Source organism: Microtus ochrogaster, linkage group LG5 (assembly GCF_000317375.1).
Source record: "Microtus ochrogaster isolate Prairie Vole_2 linkage group LG5, MicOch1.0, whole genome shotgun sequence".
In the NCBI taxonomy this organism is placed as follows: domain Eukaryota; kingdom Metazoa; phylum Chordata; class Mammalia; order Rodentia; family Cricetidae; genus Microtus; species Microtus ochrogaster.
The window spans coordinates 47257105-47281779 of NC_022031.1; the positions used below are offsets into that span (position 1 = coordinate 47257105).

At 39.2% G+C, this 24675-nt stretch overlaps 1 protein-coding gene across 3 annotated transcripts in view; it reads left to right on the top strand.

Annotated features, from left to right (window-relative positions):
- Positions 1–16997, top strand: part of Fsd1l (fibronectin type III and SPRY domain containing 1 like) — a 65743-nt gene extending 48746 nt beyond the window's left edge. Inside the window, exons 10-14 of one of the 3 annotated variants that reach the window (XM_026786676.1) lie at positions 177–209; positions 6634–6734; positions 7301–7552; positions 9644–9732; positions 14363–16997. In XM_026786676.1, coding sequence (XP_026642477.1) covers positions 177–209; positions 6634–6734; positions 7301–7552; positions 9644–9732; positions 14363–14485 — 598 coding nt within the window. In that variant the 3' untranslated portion in view covers positions 14486–16997. The remainder of the gene's footprint in view (positions 1–176; positions 210–6633; positions 6735–7300; positions 7553–9643; positions 9733–14362) is intronic. The other 2 variants (XM_013351950.2, XM_013351951.2) reach the window with 2 other exon arrangements.
- The last annotated feature ends 7678 nt before the right edge of the window (positions 16998–24675 follow it).

Genomic DNA, 24675 nt, shown 5'->3' on the forward strand with positions numbered 1-24675 from the left:
ATCAGAATATGGAAACCATAAGTTTTCAATGGTAAAGTTCTGTTCAGACTGATGGTTAATGTCTGTGAGTTGAACAGTGAATGAAAGCTCACTCAGCAAGCATTCAGTTCTGTGGTTAGATGTTAAGTTTAAGTTGTAAAGTAGTGTCTTAACAGTTGCCTGTTTTTATCTGACAGTGCCCATGTTACTTCACTGAAGAAACACGCAAGGTGATGATCTGTGTCTGTCTAGTTCTAGGACTTAGTATCTAGCTTGGCTGTATAATCTCTTTTAACCAATAAGCAGACGCCATTGCCGCAGCCTTCATGAGTTAAAACACTGCTCTGTGTAGACTGTCTCTACTGGTAGCTTGTGTTTGGATTTGCAGCAGCGTAGTATACTGCATTCTCTGAGTTACATTGGATATGATAACATGTGCTGTGCTTTAAAAAGACTATTCCTCATTTGATTTTTACCCTGCTTTTACTTATACTTGGCATCTTTCTTGTTTAACTGTGTTCAATAACATCATTGATTGCTTTTATGTGCATTTGTTAAGAGATGGGCTTGGATTGTTCTGTAATTACGTAATTTCAAAAGTATCCAGTTAAAAACAATGAACATCATGGATGAAATGACTAAGAGTGCAGAAACAGGGATCATTGCAGGTTGCTCTAGTAAGATGTTTATGTGAAGACATCGTGTATCTTTACCAGATGCCCACATGCACTCCTTTCTCAGTCGTCTCTGCCTTTCGGTTTATTGGTGAAAGTGATTGCATTTGTGTTTTAAAATGCTTTTGAGGGGGCTGGAGAGATGGCTCAGTGGTTAAGAGCACGTACTGCTCTTCCAGAGGACCTGGGTTCAATTCCCAGCACCCATATGGTAGCTCACAACTGTCTGAAGATCCAGTTGCAGGGGATCTGACACCTTCACACCAATGCACATAGAATAAAGTTAAATAAACCATAAAAAAATTTGAAAAAAAAAATAAAATGCTTTTGAATTTTATAGACTGCATAACATTTAATTTGGCAGCTTGGAAAATTGTAGACTGTATTTAGCATTTCACACTGTTCTATCTTTCTCCTTTTAAGGGTATTATGTATGTTGGCTGTTTATGTTATATGAGTATCTCTTACCTGAAACCCTTGAGATTCAAAAGTATTTTAGATTTTGAAATATTTGCCTATATCAATGAGCTATCATAAGATTAGGACCCAACTCTAAACTCAAAATTTGTTTCATGTGCACCTTAATTAAATGAAAGTAATTTGCCATGTTTTAGTGTACCATTGTTTTGACTGTTACTTGCTGCAGCTTACGTATGGCATTGCCTACTCATGGCATTATATCAGTGCTAAAAGTTTTCAGCATTGAAATAGTTCAGATTTTTGGGTTAAGACTGGTTAAGATGTATACATTTATTTATCTTTTTCATAAATACTTGCTTGTTGTGGAATATATCATGGATATTATGGGATTTATAGGGATAGTCACTGTCCTTGCTTTCAAAAAACTTAGTGTAAGTCATATAGATAAGATATATATATATATATATATATATATATATATATATACTTGAAACAATGATACAAGGTGATCACTGTGTGTAGTGATGGACTAAAAGAAAGATGTTCAGCTGCCAGATGTTGTGCTGGTCAGTTAGAACTCTGTGCCAAACAGCTGTAACAGATGAGGCTTGGCTGTCTTGCGATGATAGTGTAGGTCTCAAAGAAAAGGGTGCCCACCCACCCTGTGTTCTGTTTTCCTCACTTGAATGGCACCCAGGGAAGGTTGGCTGAATTAACACAGGTGATAGGTGGAAGAGTTTGTCACTGGCAGAAAGCCCCAGGCAAAAGGTTGTGTTGGTTATGGAGTGCTAAAGAAGTGGGAACAGTGACAAAATCTGGCTCCCCTGTACATACACTTTAAAAATGTGTCTTTGTTTGGGCCCATAAGAATAGGTCTCTAAATAAAGCTTAGTAAGCTAAGAAGACTGCTCGGTCTCTGAGTGTTGTTTTAGCTAAGGAATATGAGTCCCTCTAGACACTGCTGTGGGAACTGGGTGTTCTCCACACTTGGTATGAGCAGGGCTGCCCACTGTACTGTCTGACACCAAGGCTCCCTACTCAAACCTCCTGGAAACCTGCCTGGTGTGGTCTTTGTAGTTCTCTGTGTTTGGAGTGAAATGTCACAAAAGGGTTTTCGTCAGGATCTAGAGCCTATAAAATTAGCACAGTAGGTTCTGAAAGACTTTTACTCAAGAAATAGTATTTAGACTGATTCTTCTAGAAGTGGAAGAGTATGTGGTGTTTCATCATGCAGTGGAGGAACAGGAAGAAATGCAATAGACAAGTACAATCTAAAAATTAACACTTTGGCTGGCACATTTAGTTATGAAGTACTCTTAAGAGTGACAAGACTAAAAAGGCAGATTGGGACTAAAGCAAGCCTACAATCCTGAATTGTTGATAGACAATATGAAAATGGTTGTTTCAAAGTAGGGGAACTCATTCTGTTTATCTAACAGTAGTGAACAAGCTGAATTGAATGGCGAATCATTTGAAAAGCTGGTAAAACAATTTGCTCTAGGGGTACTGAAAAGTGCTTAATCTAGTTAAGCTGCCAAAGTACCTTTAAGTTGGATAGAGCACTGTTTGGTACACAAGGTGATGGCTGTCGTCCTTGCAAGAATGTACTGCCGAGCTGGAGGCCGGGGGTACTAAAGTGGAAATATTTCTTCATTTAACCTAACTCTGAAGCTAACTGACACATCAGCAGTTATCTCTCCTTCTGTTTTTCATGCTGCCTTGTATTTCTTTACTACTGGTAAGTCACATTCATTTTAATTATGTTTCTCTGGTTCTTTAGATGAGCACTTATTATATTTTGAAGCCAGACTCAGTAAAATGGCTTTTTTCCTTCTTTCTACTGTTACTGTCCTCTAAATGTTTAGTACTGAACCTGTAAAATAGTTTCAGAATGAGTTTCTTCCCAGCAGAGAGTTGAAGAACCCACTGGTGGAGGAGTAAATGAACTTTGAGTAGTTTGGAAAGATGTCCTTGTTGATTCTGACTCCCTTGTGCCTTCTCAGTCATCAGTCTGTCTCAGTCTGTCTCAATTTACCTTAACACTTCGTTATAAAAAAATTCTAAGCTGGGCAGTGGTGGCACACACCTTTAATCTTAGCACTCTGGAGGCAGGGGCAGGTGGATCTCTGAGTTCAAGGCTGGCCTCACACACACACACACACACACACACACACACACACACACACACACACACACCTGTCTTTAAAAAACCGAAAAAAAAAGCCACCCTAGTTAGGTGGTGGTGACACACACCTTTAATCCCAGCACTCAGGAGGCAGAGACAGACAGATCTCTGTGAGTGCAAGGTCAACATGTCTGCAGATCTAGTTCCAGGACAGCTATGGGTGTTAACAGAGAAACCCTGTCTTGAAAACTCAAATAATAATAATAACAACAAAATTTGAAAGACCTTATTTTTTCCAGTTTTAAGACTGAAAGAGCACAGGTGGCCCTTCAGCAATAATACCATATTTTAGTAAAGATACTGTATATCTCCTGTGTGCTGAGGATGCAGTATGTGATTCCTGTTCACAGTTATTTTCCTTCCCTAACGTACTTCATTTACCATAGCAACCACATATTGAAGGCATCACATATTAGGTTGTATATGCATTGTCTTTTTACTGACATCTTTAGTCCATGTCTGTTGTTAAGGGAAACATTTACCTACTTCTTCGGTGGCTCCTTGCCCTGCCCTCCTGTGCCACTGTTATAATTTGAGTTTTAAGAGTTCTTCATAGGGGCCCAGGGAATGCAGCTCAGTTGCAGAGTGCTTCTGTAACATGTGCACACACATCCCTGATCCCTCCCCTAGCACCAGAACAGGAAGAAAAGAGACACTACCCAGTTGTTACAGTTGTGTCTACATCATAGCATCCTGGCATGCTGCTTTTAATTCTTGCTATCTTTAATTATACATTTACTATAACTTCTTTCTCATCTTCTTTCTCTGATCATTGCCTGGTTACTCACAGAAAGATCTTTTTTACTAACCTTCTCCATCTCTCAGCTGAGGAACAATCGCAGTCATGACTGGTCAGCGTGCTAGCCTCTCCCAGAGGACTGGGGTCAGAGGGCAGCTAGATGTAGTGAAAGGCTGCTGTTCTAAAGCACAGTCCAGGCCCTCTCTAGTTTCCAAATGTATTTTCTACAAATATATTTATTAGTTAAAACGGTTCGTATTATGTAAATATCAGTCTATGAAACTAAATTAACTTGCCAAGAGGAAGGCTAATATGCAGTGATATTTGGTGACTGCGTTAGGTGGTCTTTGGTAAGCTATCCTGACTGCCCAGTCATATAGTCTCCTGGAGAAGCTTGTTTCAGATACCAGCTTCAAGTGAATGTTAGCAGATATTTGTGAATCACACAGAAGTCTTGTCTTGCATAGATATTTCAGAGATTTAAAACTTTTGTTATAATTTATGAGCCATGTTAGGCCAGTTTTATTTTTATTTTTAACCCTGTTCCTTTTCAAGCTTTCCTAATGTTGCACCTAATGCGGGGCTTTTTACACTTCTAAAGCAACAGAATGGCTTATTTAGGTGAAATATGTGTGGTGATATTTTGTTTGTGCTTCAACAAATAAAGCTTACCCAAAGATCAGAGTGCAGAGCCAGGCAGTGGTGGCATACACGTTTAATCCTAGCTCTTGGGAGGCAGAGGTAGATGGATCTCTGTGAGTTCAAGGCCACTCTGGGTACACTATAGTGGTCCAGTCTCAAAGGGAAACAGAGTACTGTAATTCCAGTAGTTGGGAGTCACACACCATCGAGTCCCCCAGCTCCTGTCTCCTTCAGCCTTATACTCCTCTCTTTACTTCCTTAGTGCTGGGATAAAAACATGAGGCTCCCACTCAGCTCCTTTTTGTTTTTCCTGCTCCACTTCTGCCCCAGGAACTTCACAGAAATGTTCATTTTCCAGTCCTCATTCATCCCTGTTCATGTTGTCTGAATAAACATAACGTATAATTTACAAAACCTTACTTTTTAAAGGAAAGAATATCTTTATTATTCTAGCATGTTAATTAATCACTGTTAATAGTCTCTCATATATACTGCTTGTTTTTATTTACAGCATTTATGCTTATGAATATTTTTTCAATTTTCGCTTTTAATGTATTTTTAAAATTTTATAAAAATACAGGACTTTTGATCTTTTTAGGAAGAATTAAACTAAACATGCAGATTTTATTCTATGTAATCATGCTACTTAATATCATTCACCACAAAGTGGACACTTGAAGCAGTTCAGTTTAGTTTAATTATTCAAAACCATCTAATCAGCCTGTTCTTGACAGTAAGATAACTTTTAAACAATGAAAACTGAGGTTATTGGATCATATGAAATGACTTCAAATATCTTTATTCTTGTGTGTATGAGGGGTTTGTACTTTAATTTTATTTGGTAATTTATTTTCTACTAAATTTTTTTCTTTGGAAGAAAAATTTTAATGCAACTGTATTGGAAAACTTCTAAGTTGTAATGCTAGTAAAGTATTTTCATTTTCCCTAAATAATCTCAGAATAATCTCCCCTCCTTCATGTGTGAGTGTGTGCGTGTGTTCTTGACTATAGGTAGATAGGTAGGCAGTATTCTTCCAGTGCCAGTCACCTTGTATTTTGAGACTGGATCTTTTATTTTCCTGGGACTTACCAAGCAGGTCGGCTGGCCAGAGAGCCGCATGCACCCACCTGTCACTTGTCCAGTTCCGGGGCTGCAAGTGCAGATCACCATTCCTGACTTACATGCATTCTAAGGACTGAAATCCAGTCCCTATACTTGCACTCTAAGCTTAAGCTTGCACTTGACCATTTGAGCTTCTCTAGAGCCTAATTTTAGGATACTAACCAAAAAGAAAATGCTTTTCAAATGCAAACTCAGAATAATTAAAGCGTACTTTAAACACATCTTGAAGGACGGGCTACAAGGAACAGAGGCTGCAAAAAGCGCACCGTGGAACCTGGGGCGCTACCTTGATGGAGGTTTAGTCTATTTGAAGTTTTTGAGAGTTGTTGGAGAGTGTAATAATGTCCAGTTTGCTGTCATGTTATTTGCTATGAAAGGAGATCATATTGATCTTATTCATTGTAGTAGTGGGCATGCTTTGAGCTTTGATATTTCCAGTACATAGATTAGGTAACTTTCTTTTTTAAGAAGAGAAGATCAAGAACAAAATTACTGCTAATAAAATGACTACGTAGTTGTGGTTATATAAGGAACCTGCTTTTTTATTTATAAGCTATAACATACTAAGATCTTTCTTAATTTTTTTCCATTAGCAAGTCTTGTCTCATTTTGGCATTGTTTCTTATTTCAGCTGTGTGCTCTTTGCATAAGCCTTGCTCAGTCTGCATGACATTAGCATTTTCAGCCTGCTTAGTGTTGATGACTTCTTATATTTGTGTTCATAATTGATAGCTCTTAATAATTTATATGAAATAAAATGCTGCAACACAATGAGAAGTATTTTCAGAAACTTTTGCTGCGATTTGTAATCCTAATTTATGAACCATTCTCAACATAAAATATTTTTATTTTTGCTTCTGATTTTTTTTAGAAGTGGTACACCATCCCCAAAACGGACGTCTGTAGGCTCCAGGCCACCAGCAGTAAGAGGCAGCAGAGACCGTTTTACTGGGGAGTCATACACAGTGCTAGGTAGGATAAAGCATAGTGTTCTCAAATTTAAGGTCACATAGTAAGTACACTGTAAGCTTCCTACTTAGCATCTAGAAAGCCTTCCTGTATGTGAACAAGTCTGTAGAAGCTTCCTTATTGAAACCTGAATACTTTGAGAGTTACAAGTACTTATAATCTTTAGTTTGACCTACTGATACTTTTAAATCTCTACTTCAGCTCATAGAGTATGCCTCATGAATATATAATCCGTGAAGGGATTTTAACAAAGAAAGGCTTTAAAGTATTTTATATTCATATAAACATAAGCAATACATGTAGATTTATAGCACATAGTCTGTATTTAGTATCTGTTGTTGGCATGGTTATTTTCACGGAAAGAGTAGTTAAATTTAGTGGGTATGACGGCATAAGCCTGTAGTCTAGTACTTCGGGGGCTGAGGTGGAAGGATCTTGAACTTGTGGCTATTCTGAGCAACACTGAGATTTGCTCTAAATGAGAAATTACGTTGTAGAACATGTGGTAAGTAAAGATCTGTGGCTCTCAAGGACAACTCAGAGTCTAAACCTTCCCTCACCTTTTGCAGGAGATACCGCTATTGAAGGTGGACAGCATTATTGGGAAGTCAAAGCCCAGAAGGATTGTAAATCCTACAGTGTGGGCGTAGCATACAAAACTTTGGGAAAATTTGACCAGTTAGGAAAGACAAACACCAGTTGGTGCATCCATGTCAACAGCTGGTTACAGAACACGTTTGCTGCCAAACATAACAATAAGGTCAAAGCTTTGGATGTTCCTGTTCCTGAGAAAATAGGTGTGTTTTGTGACTTTGATGGAGGTAAGTGTACTTATTTTTCTAAAAAGTCATTTCCCCATACTTGCTTGTATTTGAATATATGTTATGTATACAAAGTAATGTTGCAAAGTGCTTTCACTTCTGTGAAAGTATATAGGAATTCTGCTTTTTCCTGTTCCTGTTTAGTGGCAGTTGATTTCTTTAAGAACAGCTTACAGAGAAAACGAGAAACTAGACAAAACCACTGCATTTAAAATAGATGAAAAAAAGACAAATAATATCAGCCTGGTTAGGAGAGAGACCCAAGAGGAGAGCCGCCAAAGGGGACCTCCAAAAGAGAGAGCGAGTGTGAAACTGAGCAAGTCGGTCAGGGCAAGATGCTGCAGAAAGACGGACTGGGAGTGGAGTGGAGTGTGCCTGGGCTCAGTAGTTAGCAGACAGATGGGGTAAAGCTTAAAAGCTGATAGGATTTGGCACAATCAATGTATGAAGGAAGAGGTCTTAGCATTTAGTGAGCTAATACCAGCTAATGTGGAATAAGTAATGTTATTGGTGAATGCCAAAGGATGCTGTTTTGGTCTATGAATTTTAAATTGTTACAGCTAGGCCTGAATACATTTTTACTCATCAGAATAGGAACCATTAAGGATCAACAAACTTTTGCCAATAAGAAATATTTATCCAGGTAGTATAAAACACACACACACACACACACACACACACACACACAGACACACACACACACACGAGGAATCTGACTAATTTCTGCATCCTGCTAATTGTAGAATTATTTTTCTTTTCTTTTTTTTTTTCTTTTTGGTTTTTTTGAGACAGGGTTTCTCTGTAGCTTTGGTGCCTGTCCCGGAACTAGCTCTTGTAGACCAGGCTGGTCTCGAACTCACAGAGATCCTCCTGCCTCTGCCTCCTGAGTGCTGGGATTAAAGGTGTGCACTACCACCGCCTGGCTGTGGAATTATTTCTATGACAGAAAGTTTTCTAGGTTCTTGAACAAGCAGTAGTGAGTTGCTTGGTGATGTGGTGCTTTGCTCTGTATTTGAAGCAATGGTTGTTTGAGGTAAGGTCAGGCCCTTTGTGGAGAATCGGGCCTTCCTGTTAGCCAGTGCCAGCCGAAAGCAGTGCAATTGTTGATGCATTTCGTGGATTTGCTAAGCATACTTCTCAGGTGGGGTGGTTTTTGACAGATTCATCAGAATCGAAACTTCTTGGTTTGACCACTGAGCTAATCATTATCAATTGTCATGTCCACTCCACTGTTCCTTACATGTCACAATCACATTGAGAAATGGTTGTGTAGAATAAGAGAGGACAACAGTTGAAAACAACTTCACTTTCATTTTAGGTCAGTTCAAGAGGCGTCCACTTATCAAGTCTTTTCACCTTTTCAGTTGCTTCAAAAGCAAACCACTACTGAACAGTCCCTGTTGAGTTGCTCAGCAACTTCTTGTGTAATTAATTGTTAAGAAGGTCACTGTCATTTTGTGTTCCTCGTCTTCAAGACCCTTTCTTTACCCCACCACTGTAGTGCGTGTCCACTAGTGGATCCTGCCAGGGCTGTAGCACGTGTCCACTAGTGGATCCTGCCGGCGCTGTAGTGTACGTTCACTAGTGGTGCCTCGACCAGACTCCATGCTGATGCTGTGGGTTTTGTCTTTTGCTTTACAACCAGTTTTGAACATAAGAAAACTTGAGTTTGCTTTTTGTCTGGCATTTCCATAGTATAAAATAAATGTAAAACAAGCAGCAAATAATGTTAGTAACAAGAAACAAAAAGCAAGCAATGTACATTAAAGCGGTACATAGCATAACCATAACTATTTAAGAATTATATGGTGTTCTTACATCTGCCAGTGATGGCAAATTTCAGCAGTGCAAAGCCACACTTACTTCTGCACCAGCTTAATAGATTATGGAGATACTGCCAAGGTCTTGAATGCCAGGAGAAAACCAGAGTTAGATTTTCTTTTCATGTTTCAGATTTTTATAAGAATAGTTAAGTATGGTTCATACAGTTTGTAAAAAAAATTAATGCTAAAATACAGTTTTTGACATGGTCACATGTTGATCCTTGATGTTATAACTTTGGATAATGCATTAGACTTTCTATCCTTTTAGGTCAGCTGTCTTTCTATGATGCACACTCAAAGCAGTTGCTATATTCCTTCAAGACAAAATTTACTCAGCCAGTACTGCCTGGTTTCATGGTTAGTATCTTATTTATTTTTTATCTGGCTTGGCAGTTTTGAGAATAATATGTGCTGTATTATTTGAGGAAGCAGAGTACCTTACTCCCTTTGTATTGGTCTCCTTTTCCTCACCCACCCTTTCTAAATTTCTGTGTGTTTTCAGTATGTCTTATTAAAGTCAGTCCTAACATACAGAGGTACAGAATGGCAAGCATGGATATTTACAGGACTGCACTCACCTTTGTGACTAGCACCCGAGCGAGCAGTGCGGCCTTACAGTGTCCTGTGCCCACCACTACCCCCAAGAGGCTCTTCTGGAAGAGTTAGCCACCATCCTGGACCTTAATGCTCCAGATTCGTTTAGCCTCCTTTTCAGTTTTATGGAGTGGCATGCTGTCTTTATGCTCTTGCTCTTGTTTCTTCTTCAAGTTTTGTATTTTTAAGTTTTACATTTAAGTCTGTGATTGATCTCTTTTGAGTAGACTTTTGTAAACAGTCTAGCTCTTGCCTTTTTTTTCTTTTTCTTTGCACTTGGATAGAAACTTCCTCTAGTACTGCTTAATTTTTTTTTCTTTTTCTTTTTTTTTTTTTTTTTTTAAGACGGGGTTTCTTTGTAACTTTGGATTCTGTCCTGGAACTAGCTCTTATAGACCAGGCTGGAACTCACAAAGATCCACCTGTCTCTGTGTCCCAAGTGCTGGGTTTAAAGGCATGCACCACCACCACTCGGTTGCTTACTTTTTTTTAAACTGACCTTTAAATTTTCTGCTAGTATTTTTTTGAAAATTAAAAAATAAATACATTTTATGTATATGAGGGTTTGCCTGCTTGTATAGTTTGGTTGTATTGTGATGTTTTCTCTCACCTTGGCACAAGCCAGGGTTATCTGGGAAGAGGAAACTTCAGTTATGAGATTGGACTGTAGGCAAGTCTGTCAAGTATCTTCTTGACTGATGTGGGAGGGCCCAACCCATGGCTGGTGTTGCCATGCCTGGGCTCGTATAAGAAAGCAAGCTGAACAAGTTGTGAGAAATAAGTCAGTAAGCTAGCGTTCCTCCATGGCTCCTGCTTCCTCTGATGGGGAACTGTAATACAGAATGTAAGAAAAACTCCTTCCTTCTGCTTTTGTTCATAGTGTTTTATCACAGCATAGAAGCCCTAAGCAAGCAGTGAATGTATGTCCTCCTCATCCATCCCTGGTGCCACAGAGGACAGAGGAGTGTACCAGGGGTTATGGTGGTCGGACACTTAAAAAGAAACCCCACACTGGCTCAGAAATAAGAAATAGGCATTTATTAAGGGGTAAAGTCACAAATCAGAATTATCCGCTTGACCGGTTGAATCACGCGACCCAAAGGAGCAGCCGACTGGGCACAGAGGAAGGGGAACAAAAGAGAAGGGGCACATGCATGCTCTGATTCCAATTTTAAAATGGGGTACTGAACTGAAAGGAGAATTCTCAACAGAAGAAGTTCAAATGGCCAAAAGACACTTAAGGTCATGTTTAACCTCCTTAGGGAAATGCAAATCAAAACAACTTTGAGATATCATCTTACACCTGTCAGAATGGCTAAAATCGAAAACACCAGTGATAGCCAATGCTGGAGAGCATATGAATTAAGGGGAACACTCATTCATTGCTGGTGGGAATGCAAACTTGTGCAACCACTTTGGAAATCAGTGTGGCGGTTTCTCAGGAAATTGGGAATCAATCTACGTCAGGATCCAGCAATACCACTCGGGCATATACCCAAAGTTACTCAATCATACTACATTTGTTCAACTATGTTCATAGCAGCATTATTTGTAATAGCCAGAACCTGGAAACAAACTAGATGCCCCTCAATGGACGAATGGATAAAGAAAGTGTGGAATATATACACATTAGAGTACTACTCAGTGGTAAAAAATAATGAGATTTTGAATTTTGCATGCAAATGGATGGAAATAGAAAACACTATCCTGAGTGAGAGAACCCAGACCCAAAAATATGAATATGGTATGTACTCACTCATTAGTGGACTCTAGCCCTAAATAAAGGACATTAACCCTGTAAATAGTAAGAGAGGCCTCGCCCCAGTAGGTGGGCTAATACAAGCTGTAATACTTCCTACACCAGAGGAGGGCACCAGACCCCCAGGAACTGGAGTTACAGATGGCTGTGAGCCACAGTGTGAGTGCTGGGAACTTAACACACTCCTCTGAAAGCAACCAGGACTCTTGACTGCTGAGCCGTCTGGCCAGCCCTCTTCTGCTAGGTATTTTTTTTGTTGTTTTTTAATTATATTGTTTTATTTAAATCATTGGTCAGTCCCCCCCCCACCCTCCAGATGCTCAATAAGAAACCCTCTCAATGCAGCCCTTCCTCTCACACCTGTCAGGTCTCTGTCTGTAACCATGCAAATCCAAGTCTTTCCAGGCCGGTTCTTCGTCTCAGTGCCCCTCCATCATCATTCCCGTTTGTTCACCCTGTCTTCCTCTTTCTTAGGGTCTTCCTTTGCTTTGGTGGACCGCATCCTGCAGTAGCTTTCTGAGAAAGGATGCCTAGAAGGTCACGTTTGTGTGTCTTTTTTTTTTAATTTATTTATTTATTGAGGATTTCTGCCTCCTCCCCGCCACCGCCTCCCATTTCCCTCCCCCTCCCCCGATCAAGTCCCCCTCCCTCATCAGCTTGAAGAGCCATCAGGGTTCCCTGACCTGTGGGAAGTCCAAGGACCGCCCACCTCCATCCAGGTTTAGTAAGTTGAGCATCCAAACTGCCCAGGCCCCCCCAAAGCCAGCACGTGCAGTAGGATCAAAAACCCATTGCCATTGTTCTTGAGTTCTCAGTAGTCCTCATTGTCCGCTATGTTCAGCAAGTCCGGTTTTATCCCATGCTTTTTCAGACTCAGGCCAGCTGGCCTTGGTGAATTCCCGAAAGAACATCCCCATTGTCTCAGAGTGTGGGTGTACCCCTGGTGGTCCTGAGTTCCTTGCTCGTGCTCCCCCTCCTTCTGCTCCTGATTTGGACCTTGAGATTTCTGTCCGGTGCTCCAATTTGGGTCTCTGTCTCTGTCTCCTTTCATCGCCTGATGAAGGTTAATATTCAGGGGGATGCCTATATGTTTGTCTTTGAATTCACCTTCTTATTTAGCTTCTCTAGGATTGCGAATTATAAGCTCACTGTCCTTTAATTATGGCTAGAAACCAAATATGAGTGAGTACATCCCATGTTCCTCTTTTTGGGTCTGGCTTACCTCACTCAGGATAGTGTTTTCTATTTCCATCCATTTGTACGCAAACTTCAAGAAGTCCTTGTTTTTTACTGCTGAGTAGTACTCTAATATGTATATATTCCATACTTTCTTCATCCATTCTTCTATTGAAGGGCATCTAGGTTGTTTCCAGGTTCTGGCTATTACGAACAATGATGCTATGAACATAGTTAAGCATATACTTTTGTTGTATGAAGGGGCCTCTCTTGGGTATATTCCCAAGAGTGGTATTGCTGGGTCCAGGGGTAGGTTGATCCCGAATTTCCTGAGGAACCGCCACACTGCTTTCCAGAGTGGTTGCACAAGTTTGCATTCCCACCAACAATGGATGAGTGTACTCCTTTTCTGCTAGGTATTTTAAAGAAATATTTTTCCCGAATCATTTAAACAGTTAACTTATTACATCTGTATCTGAGGAATATTTTCACATTTGGGGAATTTGTTATTGCCAAGCCTGCTTGTTTTAAAAATGTTAAATGTTAGCCATGTAGTTCATTGTTTCGGTTGTAGAGTCTTTGGTGCAACACTAGTTAATAGTTTTATATTTGAAAGTCGGAATTCTTAAATGATTCTACAGCTATCCTTGCTTTAAACCCATGTTTGCTGTATACATGGTAGCTGATAATCTAAATTGTCCATATTTTTTTATATTTTAAGTCTCTTGACTATTCCAATCTATTTTCTAACTTTATTGACTAATAGGACTGTGTTTCACAAGCAAGGTGACTTTATCATTCATAAACTCATTTGTGTTTTTTAACTTTATATTTGTGTGTGTGTGTGTGTGTGTGTGTGTGTGTGTGTGTGTGAGAGAGAGAGAGAGAGAGAGAGAGAGAGAGAGAGAGAGAGAGAGAGAGATTGATTGATTGATTATGGGTCACAGTGTGTATGTGGAAGTCACCTCTCAGAAGCTGATTCCTCTAATTTGACTACAGGTTCCAGGGATGAAGCTCAGGTCGTTTGGCTTGCATAGACACTGCCTTTTCTTTACCTGCCCAGCCGCCTCACTGGCCCATATGTCCTATATCTAAAGCCATGCCTCTGTTAAAATAATAAGAAAGATAAGGAAGTTTCTTTGGGGTACATATCCCCTGGTTGTAATGATTAGGAAAGTACCAGCAGTCAACATTGTCTGCTGGCATTAATCTGGTTTAGCCTCTGGAGTTTGTGCTGCCTGAATTCCCGTTCTTGGATGCAGTTTCGGTGGCTTCTGCAGTCAAAGTCTTCCTTTGGCCACTGTGAGCCTTTCCCTTCCTCCTCAGCTCAAACGTTAAACTTCTCAGTTTGGGATTTGCTGATGTTCATATATGTGGCATTTGCCTTTCAAATGGAAGATTAAGGATTCCTGGAGTTCAGTTTGATTTGAGCCTAACCGAGGTTTTGTCTTGTCCTAGGTCTGGTGTGGTGGACTTTCTTTGAGTACTGGCATGCAGGTTCCCAGTGCTGTGAGGACACTTCAGAAAAGTGAAAATGGAATGACCGGTTCAGCGAGCAGCCTGAACAATGTCACTCAGTAACAGCTCCTCAGACTGTGTTTACCCTTCTTCTTTGGGCGGCCTTTCCACGCAGTTCCTAATGCAGACATTTTGGAGTGGTGGGAATGAGGCGTGCTATGCTCTGCTTTAAAGCCTGGACTCTGCTAGACTAAGCACCAAATAGGAAGCAGCCACAGGAGAGTACTTAGTGTCCCAGAAGCCAGTACCTCTATGGACGGTCGTTTGAGTAGTAAATAGAAAAGGAGTGGTATTGAAGGATTTATGTAGAAACCCATTTTTCCGTTTCTTGAGATACTTTGGCTCGTCTAATAGTAATAGTTATATATGGTGACCCAGGGCCTGGGCTGCAAAGCTCTTAAAGCTTACTGTGTTCTTGTTTCTCCTCACCAGCTGTCATTAATTCCTTAACCTGAAGCTTTCAGAACACAGGGTCCCAAGACTTCCTAGAAATTCAGGTCATTGCCTTGGATGGCAGAGAAGTTTTCTTACAGTGGCTCATTTCACCTTTTATAAATGAGTTGGGCTTTTGACAGGTAACTTATTTATTGACCAGATTCATATAATTTTTTCCTCTAAAATATTGTGATAATTGTTCTTATAACCCAAAATATCAAGCAGATAGGAAGAATTTAGACAGTGCAAAGGGAGTATTCGTCACACCTTCTGCTCCTCCCTGTGCTCCTGGGGACCATTTGAAAAGCCTGGCTTTCTGATTTTGTTCTCTTTTTTAATCCCACCTTTTAAAGCTACCTTTGAGAAATTTCCTCTTAAACTAGCAGAGAGATAATGTAATTATTGCTTATTTTTACCCTTGCTAATGAGAATGGAAGTTTGTTGATTAAGTTCTATAAAGGGTAAAAAGCTGTACATTACTAATTTTTTGTTTGTGAAAGATTATAAAAAAATATTCTAAAGTATTCCTTTCTGGAATAGTTTAAGTTATTTTTACAAAGATATAGAATAGTTTAACTAACTGTTTTTAAAAAACTACATGTGTCTGATTTAGTATAAACGTTTTCAAATAATTATTTGAAGATTTGGTGGGTTTTTTTGTCTTTTTGTTTCACTCATTCACTGTTTAAAAGTTTATGATTCTTCCACAAATGAACACGCATGTCTTCCCCGAGGACACATCTTCCCCCAGCCCACATCTTCCCCTAGCACACATCTTCCCCGAGGGGACGTGTAAATCAGCAAGTGCAGCTGTGGTTACCTATTGCAGAGTTGCTGAAACTCGAGTTTCTCAAGCCAAAGTTGAAGCTGAAATTATAAAACTGCTTTCAGACAGCCCTTTAAAGAAGTGAATATTTGACTTTTAATTTTTGAGACTTTAAATCTCTTTTTGTTTTAAGTGTCTTGGGCTTTGGCAAACTTCCCTGGAGAAGTGACTGTTGCTGCTTTCTGTGTGGTGTTTGTATGGCAGTCATAAGTATTTGCTCTTAAAATTTGCTGCTTACTGGCATGATTGTTTTTGTTCTGTTGATAAAACAAATTTGACGTAGGATACTATTTTTCTCATGTAACAGATATCTGCACTGTCATCTGGTAACACATTGGCAGCTTTTCAGACTGAAACGATTTACAGAGTGAAATATGCCAATCAATATTCGTTTGGTTCCCCAAAGCAGTATTTTATTTTCATTTCTCATAGCTTGAAAGACATTGTTCAGAGTTCTACTACCTATAGGAATATCATTTCATGACCTTAGGAAAAAGGAGTTGCTCCTTTTTGTAAAGTCATACCTGAAAGCAGTAATTGACTGGAATTGCTTTGTATGACTACTCAGTATATTTTGTCAAAAATGACATTAAGGGCCAGCTGTTCTTACATAGAACTTTTCTTTATGATATGATATCTTCCATGGTTGTCTTCTCATTTATACAGAACTTTTCTTTATGATATTACATCTTCCATAGTTGTCTTCTCATTTATACAGAACTTTTCTTTATGATATTATATGATATGATATCTTCCATAGTTGTCTTCTCATTTATACAGAACTTTTCTTTATGATATTACATCTTCCATAGTTGTCTTTTCATTTATACAGAACTTTTCTTTATGATATTATATCTTCCATGGTTGTCTTCTCATTTATACAGAACTTTTCTTTATGATATTACATCTTCCATGGTTGTCTTCTCATTTATACAGTGCCTTTTTCCTCTACGCACACTCATTGTCAATTGAATTTAGGCCAGGCAGCTTGCACTTAGTGGTGAGGGCCTTCTGTTGAGGGCTGGAGGAGTGCGTGTGGTTCTTGGACCATCATTTGAGACCTTTATATAAAATTTCCACGCATTCATTGAAATATGCGTGATTTTTACTAAGAGGTTTTGTTTCTCAGTGTATTTGTAGTACAAAGTATAAAGTCAGTGAATAAGAGTCCAAGATCTTATCACGTGATATTTGGTACTAATTATTCCTTCATTACTTTCAAGTAACAGCTTTTCTTCTCTCTGATTCTTATTGTCTCTTTTTTTTTGTTTTGTTTTTTTGTTTTGTTTTTCGAGACAGGGTTTCTTTGTGGCTTTGGAGCCTGCCCTGGAACTAGCTCTGTAGACCAGGCTGGTCTCGAACTCACAGAGTTCCACCTGCCTCTGCCTCCCGAGTGCTGGGATTAAAGGCGTGCGCCACCATCGCCCGGCCTTGTCTCTTATTTTATTAAAAAAAAAAAAAACACATCTGTAGTACTTTAGTTTAAAAACCCTAAGTTTATTAAGTTAAAAGGAAGTTTGTCACCCTTGTTTTTAAATTAAAAATAATTGAATATAGTGCCTACTTAAATCATTTCAAAATAAGGTAACTATTAATTGATCATAGTCTTTGACATCCTCATTAGCATTAGAGGTAAAAACCGAGCTTTGCGCAGCTTAGCTGCTGTGGTACATCCGCCAGAGGTACCTCTCATAACTCACAGTGCGCTCCCGGCGCTCTTCCCTGCTTCCGTGTCTGTGTGCTCCACTCAAGCACCGCTGCTTTCCATGAAGGAAGCGCAGGAGACGTGGACAGGAATGCACAGACACAGGTGTGAAACTGTCTCATAAAAACATGTAGTGAGTTTTGTATTTCTCTTTCAGCAGTTGAATTCCAACCCAGGTTTATTCAGCTGGAAGTAGACAGGAAGGGGCTGCCTTAAGCACTTTAGAAAAAGAATTTTGCTACAATTCACTGACCCAGCTGACTGTCACATCATTTAAAGTTTGGTAAATATGTAATACACCGATCACTTCATGACTAATGCACATAGAAATGTAATATATAGTGATTCTCTGAATGTTCCAGGTAGAGGTTTTAAAGAAGTATTAAGGGTTTGTCTGTGGGTTTGATAGCACCTCTGCCATAGGACAGTGAACTGCTGGACAGCAGGGATGCCCTTCTCCGTCTGCTCTGAAAGCAGTCTGTTCTGAAGATTTTGACTGACTTGCAGTCAGGGTCTCATTTGTGGAATAAAACCATCAACAATATTATGTATAACCTGAACTTCCAAGATCCTTGGTATAAATAATAAAAGAAAATGTTTATAATGAAATATTTTAATTAGGTCAAGATATTCTATTTCCTGACTTACTTAGAATGATTGATTTTTCTCTATATATCCTTTCCAAAAAATCATAACTATTTATGTATTTGCAGTTGTTTCTTTCAAAAACAGTTTTAAAAATTGGAAAGGGATATATTTGGGAAGTGATTACTCCAAAGAATATTAATCTTAAAAGGAGACAGTATATACGTCTTACCATGAACTAGATTCCTCTCGGCCATGGTGCCTCTTTAGCACAGCAGGCAGCGCGCCGGTCTCACTCCACTCTAGACGAAAACGTGAGTGTTTCAGTCGCGGCATATAAGCCGTGTAACAGTACTTGAGTTTCTATGCTGTGGCATCAGTTTTATTACTTTCTATGCAGGTTTCCAAAACTAGTAGAGTTTAATTCACCATAGCACCTCGCTCTGCTGTTTTTGATGTTATAGTCTTCATCTAAAAATAATGTTTTGTTAATATGTCATTACACTTCTTAAAGAAATACATTCATTGGGCTGGGAAGATGGATCACAGGAAAAGAGCTTGCTGCCAGGAAGATGCCTGAGTTTGTTCCCTGGGGCACACAAGTTTGGGGGGAAGCAACTCCTGCAGGTTGCCCTCTAAACCACACACCACCACCCCCCAACACACAATGCACATCGCGACATAACTTTTAAAAATTTAAAGTACATTTGTTTTAGCCTGTAAAAAAACCTATCAAATTAATGATAAATCATAATACTACACTTTTATATTGTAACCAAAAGTCTGGAAAAGTTTCTTTCCTGGTTTTGTTTTTACACTATATGCAGTCCTTAAGAGGTAAGCATGGATTTACTTAGTATCCAGGTCACCATGAAGTTGTTATTTTCAACCAGATGTACCTTTTGTAGCTCAGCACTCAGAACTACAGTCAGTAATAAAGCTTTTCTTACTGAAGATCATCACACCAACATTACATTGCAATTGGTATTTTTAGTTTTTTATCTGTATCTGAACAGTGTTCACACTTGTGAGTCTGATGTCAGTATTTGTTACCTAAGAGGTATAATTAACTTGAATACCATAGGAACTTTCCTCCAGTTGGAAGTTAAGTAGATTGCTCGTTGTTGTTGTTTGAATTGAAATGTTATACATGCCATATGAATGTTAAGAATATAGGCTTAGTAATCAATACCAGAAATTACCATAGAACTTTTATCTTGACTATCCAACCATATTAAAAGAGTACTTTTTTCTGGGTTAATATAATATACAGACTTTGATACATCATCAGTTAAGTTATATTTGTTTAAAATTATATATTTTCTTAATTATACTCAGTCAACTTAAGTTGGTGCTTAGGAGAAACTATGTGGAGGATTTACAGTATGTAGGGCAGCGGGCAGTGAATGTAATTGCTTTGCTTGGAACTTTGAACCAATTTTAAAATAAATCAAGTTGGAAGAGATTGGTAAAAGGCATTTTAATATTGGAACATTTTGGAGAGCATAGAACTATGAGAAAAAATGTCGTTTGAACATTCTCAGTATCTCTAAGGTACCAAAGGACTGAGTCTAATTGATCTTTTGACGGAGACTCTGTAAAATCAAATGCATGACTGATTCCATTAAGATATAATAGCTAACGCTGGGAAATAGCGCCAGGAAAAGCTGCTAGTATTTAAGTGACATTAAGTATTTAAAATTAATCACTATAACTCTCCCATTCAGTAATCTATGATCTTTTGTAAGTCACTCACCACTTTGGATCTCTATTGCCTTACTTAAAATATTGTGCATTGTTTAGCCTACCTCACAAGGCTGTTGTGAGGCGTGTAGTGACGTAGAGTCCTCTGGAGAGGGGGTGGTTTTCATTAATAATGGCTGTAAGTGTTTGGATACTTGTAAATCCTGTTTACTTTGAAAAAGCATGTTCTTAAGTTGGTGTTACCGATGATTTTTAAATGATTTTTTTAAAAAGTAAGACCTCCTATTAAAATGTTCTTTACTATTAATTTGCTTAGTGCATGACTGAGTCTGTGTACATTTTCTCAACTACTACGTAACTTCTACAGTTGTAAAAGCTCCTCCACAGCATCCATGTGTAGAGCGGAAGCCTAAATAAGCAAATGGCTTCAGCTCCTTTTCCATCAGGAATTTGCACTTTGACTTAGGATGGCCTGGTACTCCGTGCAGAGTGAAGTTGGATGAAATAACTCTTCTCCAACAACCAGATGGTTCAGTTATTTGTTGCACTTGACAGATTATCGAAAAACATTTCAAAACCTGTTCATTAACTATATCAGTTATTCTCTGGACATATTTGTGTTGCTCTAAATTGGACGTATTAAATGGTTTACAAGTTATCCTACTCTACAGGATGCTGGTATGTCTGTTATCTGGACATGACTTTGCTATGCAGTTGTGATAAGAAAAATTTGCAGTTCCTCAGGTTTAACCTTTAAGTTGTGGATGAAGACCATTAATCAACTACACATGATATACTCAGTGCTACAAGAGTGTTTGAAATGAGCACACTGCCTCATTTTCCTTGAAACAAGACAAAGCCTTTTAAATGCTGTTTTTAAACTTTAGAATGAGTGTAAAGTCCAGTAACTTGTGTGTTGAAATGATTGTATGTTCTGTATAAAATGTTCTACTTCAAGTTTTTACAAAAGCACCTGTATTATCCCTCTAAAAATTAAACTTTTTCTTTGCTTTCTTTTGTGTGTTTGATTTTTTTAATCAACTTTTATTTAAATATCTATAGTTTTGTTGAGAATGAGAATATTTTAAAAGCTATAGTGCTATTGCCTTAAAATGTTAGAAAATTCCATTTAATAGAGTTTTATGTAATGATGGAAGCCTTGTATTTGCTCAGTAGCCCCTAGTCACAGGCAGCTTCTGAGAATAATGTACTAGTCAACTGAGATTTTAAATTTGTTAATGTAGAAATGAATACATGTCACTGGTAGCTATTGTTTTATACACTGAAGATGCAGTAGTTAGTGCATCACAGCCTAAGGTGCATTTTGATAGGGGCTCACTCAAAGAGTCAGACTCAGAACTCCATCCTGGTACCAGTGTGTTCTCTAACCTGAAACAAATTGAAGGGGAAACCAAACAACAATGTCAGAATGACTATATTTAGGCTGTAGTTTCTGTTCTTAAAAGTCTTGGTCACCAAGAGAAAGATAAAAGGGAAACATTGTACCATGAGGGGGAGTGTATGACAGAGGTCTGCAGGGGCAGGCAGTCCTCTTGAGTAGAAAGACGGCCTATGGATGGGTGCAGCTTAACAGTTTTAACAGAATCGAGATTTCTAAATGCACTTACCCTTGAAAAGTTAGGTTTTTCTCAGCGGTTTCTCTTGCATACATACACACAGATAAACAGTACTAGCTGTAGCATTTTGGTATTAAAATAAAAGGTAACTAAAGAAAGATAAACATGGATCCTTCATTCTTTTCTTTCTTGGTTGCTATGCAAAGAACTGGCCTCCACAGTTAAAAGTTAATTCAATAAAATCAACTGTCAGAATTTTGAAGGTTCCTCTTTCTAACATAACTGCAAACTAGTATTTGTGTATGATGGTGTATATACATTCTTCATATCCCTCCCTGCAGGTGATACTATACATATGTAGGCTGTTAGTTTTGTCACTATGACCAAATACCTGACAAGTAGCTTAAGGGAAGAAATATGTATTTTGAGGGGATAGAAATCTGTCACGTACGGGAAGGCATGGTGACTGAACTGGCTTGCTGGTAGTGACAGGCATCTGAAAGGAATTGCTTTCTCACATCCTGACAGATCAGGGAAAGAGACTGGTCCAGTCACAGACAGGTTGGTTGTGACCTTTAAGACCTGTCCTCAAACAGCAAACTCCCAGCAACTGTAGGTTCCACAGACTAAAGCAGCACTGCTATTGAATGAAAGAACCTGGAGGAGCATTTCACTGTCCAGCCATAACGTAACCCTCATGGCAGTTGGCTTCCCCCAAATTTGTGTCTTTTCCTTAGTAAATTGTGTGCAGCTTCTGTTGACATTCCCTGTATTAAACAGAGTTTTACACTTAACATTGCTTGGCACTAGTTGCTTCTACCCGCTTTGCCCAAGGTCAGCACTGAAGAGATTGGTTTTATTACTGTGCTTCCATGTAACTGCACCAGTGATAAAGTATATGGTATTAAGGGGAGGGATGAATATATAAATATATATATTCTATTATGAAACTTCAGTCCCAGGGTATCCAATGCCCTTTTCTTGCCTTTGAAGGTACCTGCTCTTATGCGACAGAAAATACATATAATCTGTAAAACACTTAGTTAACTCTGCTTCATATGGCATCCTGAAACATCATGGTGGGGACAAGCTACCAGCTTCACCCAGTGGAACTCCCTAAGGGTGTCTGGTGATTGGCTTTAATTGTCTATGTGACACAAGTCAGTATAGAATCACATGAGAAGGGAGTCTCAGTGAGAGATTGTCTCAGGTTAATCTGTGGCCATGCCTAAGGAGGGGCCACCTTCTTTGAATTAATGGTGGTGAGCAAACATACCCTGAATGTGGACAGCGCCATTCCGCAGCTGGGTCCTGGATAACAGAGGAGAGAGCTAACTCTCACACATTAACTCTGCTCTTACGGTTTGGGATGTGATGGCGCCAGCTCCTTCAAGCTTTTGCTTCTTAGACTTCCTAACGTGATAGGCTGTAATCTGGGACTGAGCCCAAATAAGCTCTCCCTTCTAAGCTGCTGTTGTCAGAGTGTTTGATTACAGCAACATGAAAGGAAACTAGAGGTGGATTCCTCCGGCTTCCACTGACACACCCAAGTTTAGATTACTATTCAACAGATGGCCAGTACCCCAGAATTCCCTTCCTAGCCATCCCTATGTTTGCCTTGAGAGCCTCTAAAGACCTGTTCCCAAGGTCCATCCAGAAAAGATTGAACCATAGGTATTTATATCACCATGGGTGGCACCTGTGGAAACAGATGGTGCTTGGACGTGCCAACTGGAGTGTCTGCATGCATGTATACCAGGTCATATGGTACTCATGCTGTCATGGTGGTGTTTGAGGAATCTGAGATGTCTATATTTGAATCTGGATTTATTGTCCTTAAGAAACATCTGTCCAGATGGATATTACAGTTTTTTAAATTTATTTTTATTTAGGTTTATGTACGTGTATATAAGTACGTCACATAAGTGCAGGTCCCTTTAGAGGCCAGAAAAGTGTACTGGATACCCTGGGACTGTGGTTCCATAATAGATTTTGGGTTCTCCAGGAGAACACTGAGTGCTCCTCACTGCAGAGCACTGTTGAGCCTGAGGAGAAGGCATTTTGATGGCTAAGCTCTTGGCTACTTAAGTTTGTTGGGGCTGCTACTTTATGCTGCTGCCTTAGAATACCACAAATGTTACAGGCTAGGATGTGTATACACACACTCCTGGATGACTCTCGAAAGATGAATGTTTACTTCTAACAGAGGCTATTTTTATTCATCTTTGTATCCTTTCCAATGGCTTTAAATTTAGCTAACCAGATTAAACCACTTTTATGGTGAACTAAAATCTCACAAGTGTCTCGCTGACATTCTTGAGAAGTGCTATTTTTTAGTTATCTGACAATATGTGATGGCAGTAACTTAGGGGGATAAACCTTCCCTTTGGCTCATAGTTGAAGAGGTTAAAGTCCATCATGGGAGGTAGGGCATGGCAGAGTTTATGGCAGCTGCGGCAGGTGGCTGAGTCTACTCACATCTAGATGGGCTGGACCCGGAAGTAGAGAGCAGACTAAAAAGCAGGGCTGGGCTACAAACCTTAGCCTGTCCTCTCTAATGGCCCACTTCCTCCAGGGTTTTAGAGCCCTGCCTCTCCGTGTTTCTAAAACTGCCAGTGGCTGGAGAGACCAACAGAAGCCTTTGGGAGAGTGGTTCACATTCAGGCTGTTAACAAGTATCATTGTGACCAGTTAAGTTGTGTTTATCTTTTTATTTTACAACTTCCAGTGGTATATGGGGCTTTTACTTTTCAAAATTGTGTTGAAAATAAAGTTACTTGTAAGTGGGGGAAACTTTAAAGGTAAACTGCCAAAAAAATGTTTCTGACAAGTTATGTCTAAGGTAACCAAATGAAAAAGAATGCCAATTTTCTTTTAGGGGTTCCAGAATCTTTCTTTGGCATATATCTTTAAATTCTGGTCCATTTTACAGTAACAGAAACTTGAAAATGCAGATGGCACATTATGACTGTGTTTATGTAGGAAAAACAATGAGATCTATACTTAAATTGAAATTAGAAAACTGGCTAGTCCTCTGCCTCTTTTCAAGGTTTATGCAGGACAAGATGTGCTATTGTAGGGTAAAAAGATCAAGGAAAAACATTCTGATCCCAACTTGATCCCAAACCCAAGACCAGGGGCAAGAAAAAGAATCACACCAATATCTCAGTTTGCCTGACTATCAGGCCACAGAATCCTACCAATCCCTGGGTTTGCCAAAGATCAGTACACAGAATCCCACTAATCCCAGGCCACCCTGGAAAGCTCCCTGCCTACCTACCCAAGAAACCCTATATAAACCCTGCGTTCTGCTCAACTGAGCTACCTTCTGCAGCTACCTTCCTGTATCTTCTTTTTCCCCTTGCAATAAACCTGTGTGAGGTTTGTTGTACTGGGACTTTGTGGTATTTGGACTCCAGGA